The sequence below is a fragment of the Daucus carota genome, chromosome 9, assembly GCF_001625215.2.
Source record: "Daucus carota subsp. sativus chromosome 9, DH1 v3.0, whole genome shotgun sequence".
Lineage (NCBI taxonomy): Eukaryota > Viridiplantae > Streptophyta > Magnoliopsida > Apiales > Apiaceae > Daucus > Daucus carota.
Genome location: NC_030389.2, coordinates 5108162 through 5114161, shown reverse-complemented (window position 1 = coordinate 5114161; position 6000 = coordinate 5108162). Strand labels below are relative to the sequence as shown.

Below are 6000 nucleotides of genomic sequence, written 5' to 3'. Positions count from 1 at the left end.
GTTCAGCCACTGCAGTTCAGAGAAGTAGACGGTTCGACCATTGGCTCGGTGGAGAGAAAAGAACCGGGAAGCAGTGTATGTCACTCTCGGCTCGTTGCTGTGCTTGAATTCTTGTGAAGTATTACAGTATTTAAATGAAGCTTAATAAGTGGATTAAAAGCTTTAGTTTTTCCAATTTCTTACATTAAAAGCTGCAGTTGCTACTCGCTCCAATGTCTTCCTATAGCAGCTCTACTGTTCAAAATACCGATCTATGTCAATGCGGCCTGCTTCCAGTTTTGAAGACATCCTGGACTGACAATAACCCCGGCAGGAGGTTTTGGAGCTGTCGAATGTACTTGGTAAGTAGTCATTTGGTTGTTTATGGATGGGAATAATGTCTGAGTTTGTAATCTAATTTGTGCATCTTGTTAATCTTGCAGAGAAATGAGCGTAAGGGCTGTGGGTATTACCGTTGGCATGATCCACCAGTTGAAGGGAGATCGAAGAACATAATACCGGGTTTGCTCAGGAAGATTGAAATGCTTGAGGAAGAGATAAAAGAACTGAAGAGGAAAGAGCAAAAAGATGCAATGTGGTTGAGGGTTGTGATTGTTGTTGTTGTTTTAATCTTGGGACTAGCTCTGTTACGTTAAATATTTAAGCCATGGAGCTAATGTTTGAAGGTGCTAGGTTGTAATTTTGCCCCCTTGAAAAAGGATTGTACAACATATTTCATATTGATCCAGAGTTGAATTTATTAATGTTTGGCCCTGTTTCTAGTTAGCTGACATTCTTTAATTTGTTTAAATTTGCAAGGCTGCCTACCTTTTTAATGTGGTTGTAGAGGCTCAACTGTCAGTAATTGCAGTCAAGCATTGAATTCAGGCGATTCTAGTTGTAATTTATTGATATGAGTTGTGTAGTTGGCTCTGCAAATCTACTATTGGCTTAATCCTTGTAACTGTTTTGGTAACAACAACTTTGAATGTCTTGAAATGGACAGCCTTGACTGAATCAGCCAATGGTAAGGGGGAACTCTTTCCTTGCACTATAAAATCACACACCTGGAGCTCTTGTTTGCAGTACACTACACATTGCAAATTTACTTGTTACAAAAACCTGTGTGATTAGTAATGGCAACATGGAGCAGTCCCTCAGTGAATGTGGTCAAAGTTAACTGCAAGGGCATGTTTGATAGGTCTAGGATGAGAGCATCTGTTGGTTGTGTGATGAGAAACCATCGAGCGCGATGGATGAAGGGGGCTGCAGGCATGATAGGGTTGTCTGTGCCTTTGGGGGCAGAGCTGTGGTCGATCTTCTATGGACTGAAGTTGGCCTGGGAGTATGGTGTAAAGCGTGTGGTGATTGAGTGTGAGTGTCTGGAGGCTGTCAATGAAGTGAACAATCCAAATCCCTCATTCTGGTTTGCTGAAATGATTGAGATGATCAAGACCATTGAGGGGGAGGCGTGGGAATCCTGTGTTATTCAGCACTGTGATGAGGGTGCCAACCGGGCTGCACAGACACTTGCAAGTCGAAACCTTGATGGCGAAGGTGGGATCAACGAGCTTGCATCTGCCCCTGGATTCATGCAAGCAGTTCTCCAAGCCGATCGTGCTTAAAACACTTTGTTGCATGCAGCTATTTAAGGTTGAATGTTGGCCACTTTGTTATTGATTTCAGTTATTGTCTTTCAGTTAATGTTGTTTAAGACGCTTGTGAACTTTGTTCGTTTATGTTCTGTGTGGTTCATTTTCCAAACTATGATATGATATTCATGTTCTTAATGCTTATTCACTATGAACATAGCTTGAGTAGTAGTAATGCCATATAATAAAATTATGATCATTACATAAGTAGATTAGCCACGGTTTTAAGTCACTAAATAAACATACTGGCAAAGATTCCTAATTACCACAAAAGTACTTGTTCCATAACTCCCTAACTTTCATAACTAGCCACTCTTTTGAGGTTGCTCCGCGGTATTGGCATTGTCCGTGGGCTTTGATACTTGCTTAACCTTTGACTGCTGCTCACACACCTTTGATTGTTGCTCACACACCTTCATTCGTGCATCACCCATAGCTTTGTGTAGTGCTCCCGAAGTTAACACAAGTTGGCCATTCTTCACAAACTTTGCACTTTCTATAGTCACTCCACCAACTGCAGTTGTGTACTGCTTAACAGGGGCCTCCTTTGATAAGCCATGCACATTAGGACCAGAGTAAAGTGGTGGTGGCATAGCTGATTTCTTCCCTTTACCCTTACCACCTTTGCATTGTAGCTTGCCAGCACTTGTACTCGTAATCACTTCACTACAAAACCCTCCCACTTTTTCAACTCTAGGCCACGCAGGCCACTCAGTCACTGTCTCAGCAGGTGGAATTGGCCACTGAGAATTCACCGATTCTTGTGTGCCACCTGCAGGAGGCTCCTGATCAATGGTATCATTATCATTTGGCCCAGGCACCTCAGTGCTTACTTGATCCCCACTACCAGTTCCTACGTCTTGACCCTCAACCTGTGCCTCTGTTGATGAATGCTTATCTCTACAAGTCCTTTTGTTGTGTCCCTTTTGCTTGCATGAAGAACATCTTACTGTCTGAAATTTGCCCTTCTTAAGGGTGTTTGAGCCTGCAACCTTCCCTTCAGTGCAACCCTTTTCATCATTCGCATCCTTCCTACGCTTTTTTGTTGGCCTTCCAGGCTGCTTTTGAATGGTTGGTGGCTTCACAATATTCCCAGTCTTCACCCATTGAGACTCACCATTCATTGGATAAATGATCCCTGGCAAGAAGATTATGGCATTATAAACAATTTTTGTAATTAGCTCTGTAAAGAACAAAAAGTAAATTCATACCAGAATATGCATCTCTATATGTCTTCACAGAGTATGCTGCATCGATGAAGTCGTATGGATCATGTTGAAGCCTATTCATGGCTTGAATTGCATGGTGACATGGGATTCCAGTCAAGTCCCATCTTCTACAGCCACATGTCATTTTGTTCAAATCTACAGCAAATTTATGGCCACTAACTGTGTTTACCTCAAACTGATTGTACCCAGCATAGCTTGAGTAGCAACCTCCACTCCATTTTTTGTACTTCTCAACCAACACACCAGCCTTGGGTGTCACAGCAACCTCCCAAGAACTACTAATCTCCCTCTTACTCTGTAACCTTCTCATTAGGTACTCTCTAATCATCTCAAGCATTACCAATATACCTTGTTGTCTCGCAAAAATAATACACCTGTTAAACGACTCACACATGTTATTCAACAAGATGTCACACTTGTTCTCTGTTGTAAAGTGAGCTCTACTCCAATGATGTGGAGGTATAGCTGCCAACCAATCATATGCTCCAACACTTTCATTTTTGATTAACTCCATGTACTCACCAAATGACTCCGTATTGGCTGACCGCGCAGCCCCCCAAAGCTTACCTTTCAAAGAGTTTCCTGGGAACTTTTGCTTGAAATTGTTGTGCATATGTCTCACACAGAATCTGTGCTCTGCACAAGGAAGCAGAGATGCCACAACATTAAGCAAACCTTTTTGTCTATCACTCATAAGGGTCCAACCAATGCCTGAATCCAAAGAGAGATCATCTGCCAATAACTTCAAAAACCAGAGCCAAGAATTGTGATTTTCTGCCTCAACCACAGCATAGGCAACTGGATACATGCAATTATTTGGATCAACCCCAACAGCTGTTAGAATCTGCCCCTTGTAGCTGTTTTTTATGTGTGTCCCATCAAGACCTATCACCTTTCTACACCCTAACTTAAAACCATGTTTCAAGCCACCAAAACATATGTACATCCTCTTGAACACTCCTGGCTTGCCTGCAGAAAATAGTTAAGGACATATACATTTTGACCCATTAAATTCTTCTAAATCAAGAAGTTTACAGAGTAGTTTACCTTCTTCAAATTCCATCTCCACAGTTGAGTTGGGGTTCCTAGACAGCAATTCCTGTTTGTAGTCCCATAACTTAGCATATTGGTCTGCATCAGAACCATTGATGGCTTTCAAACACTTCCTTTTGGCTCTCCTAAGCACATGGGCCTTGAAATCAATCTGCAGCTCCTGCATCACCTTCTTGTGGAAAGCATCAATTGGCCAGCTTGGATTCATCCTGAAATCATTTAGATACCTCCTTGATAGAAACCCAGAGTTGATTAGAGGAAGACCTCTTTGCTCTCTAACACATATGTGGTCTGCAGAGCATGTTTTAGATCTAGGGTTAGAGTTGAACAGTTGTGACTTAATTAAACAAACAAATAATAGAAAGTGAGGTATAAGATGGGGTCCACAGTAAAGTAAGGGATACCTGGTCCTATTAATTTAATCTGGAAACTTTGGTTGAAGTTGAGAGAGGCATAAACAAACCATTTGCATGGCTCTTTGCATATAGCCTTAACTCTCTTCTTGTCTGACAAAAAGAAGCTCACCATCCTGCCCTCTTCATAGCTATGTCTTGTGATAGCATCTCTGAATTTTACATGATTTTCAAAGATCATGCCAACCTCCAGCTTTGAGGGATTAGACTCTTTGTAAATAGGCCATTTCACTTTGCTCAGTCCAGGCACACTCTCCCCATACAGGTCTTCAAACAATGAGTCTAAAGAATCACAGTCAGATGCATCACCATTGTCACCACACTCATCATCCTCTTCCTCTCCACTTTCATCCCCATCACTAAGACCTAGATTTTGTCTGATGTTCCCAATCCATTCAGCACCCTCATCGACATTTTGATCAAAGAGAGCATCATCATCACTCATGGCATAATCACTGTCTGACCAAGCAGGCCACTCCTCATCCTCTTCATCCAAATTAAAGACCTGATTACTGCCCCTCCTCTCATAATCCTTGGGGCATATATTCTCATAATCCTTGTCGGTGAGTTCACGATCATCGTCTTCCTGGTCATTGAAATGTTTAACATAAATGTCAGCTCTGTAATTGTTTTCTTCAGAGTAGCTCATCATCAAATTAAAATCTCCTGCATTCACCAAGGGAACCAAGCCAGTGTCCATACTTTTTGTAGGCACTCTAAAAAACAAATCCTTGAATCCACTATAACCCAGTGCACGCACTTTGTCTCCAATGTCCTCAAATGTTAAATTCTGAATTCCATGGAAATCGTATATGCTCAACTCACCACCCACATACTCTGCTCGTGGTAAAAACCTCAGCTTCCCTCCATGATACAGCTTTACACTAAGCATATCCTCATCATCCCCTAAACAAGCATACCAATTTTAAAACTCCATGTAAATGATATTGTACAATCAAACATGCACTGTAAACATAGTATGTACATAAATATATAACAGGAAACACAAGCATAATAGTTTTGAGGCTTAAATACACTACTTATGGGTGTTCTCCTGCACAAAATCACCTCTTTAGATAATCTCCTAACAAGAACCTAGCAAGATGAATATTACAAATGTAGTAACCAGAACAGAGGAGCTCACCGTAAGGGGGAGAATCAGTTGCGTCGGCTGGTCTTATGGTCATGGAAGGCCTCACTATCATCTTCGGAACTCAAGCAGCAGATCGTCAAACCCTAGAACTATCGCCTCAGTTGAGAGAAAACACACTGAGCTTTAGTTTGTAACTCAAACTTTAACTTCCAGTGTACACTTTGCACACACAAGTTTACTTTAAGTTCACTGTAGCTCAGCAACCCACCAGCCCTTCACTCTCTACAGCCGAGAGTGACATACACTGCTTCCCGGTTCTTTTCTCTCCACCGAGCCAATGGTCGAAGCGTCTACTTCTCTGAACTGCAGTGGCTGAACCGTATATTTTGATAGTTGGCTGGTTATGGTGTACACGAGTGCAAACCTTGATGGTTAAAATGTATTTAAGCCATATAAATATCACAATACTTTAGTAAAATTATAACTATTCATGAAAACCAGATTGTAAATTGTTACCCCAGGCCCAGCTTAAAGTCTTAAACCCAACAAAAGCGACGTACATTGACCCATACACTTGGAGC

General features: G+C 41.6%; 1 protein-coding gene across 1 annotated transcript; it reads left to right on the top strand.

The window, feature by feature from the left end:
* The first annotated feature begins 212 nt into the window (after positions 1 to 212).
* LOC108201122 (uncharacterized) lies at positions 213 to 635 on the top strand. Its single transcript, XM_017369426.1, has 2 exons — positions 213 to 341; positions 423 to 635. Exons 1-2 carry the CDS (start codon positions 213 to 215, stop codon positions 633 to 635), a joined length of 342 nt encoding a protein of 113 aa, XP_017224915.1.
* The last annotated feature ends 5365 nt before the right edge of the window (positions 636 to 6000 follow it).

Excerpts from the sequence above, each read along its gene's own strand:
- LOC108201122 (XM_017369426.1), top strand. The coding sequence starts at position 213 with ATGTCTTCCTATAGCAGCTCTACTGTTCAAAATACCGATCTATGTCAA. Across the intron at positions 342-422 it reads GGAGCTGTCGAATGTACTTG|AGAAATGAGCGTAAGGGCTG; the intron begins GTAAGTAGTCAT and ends TTAATCTTGCAG.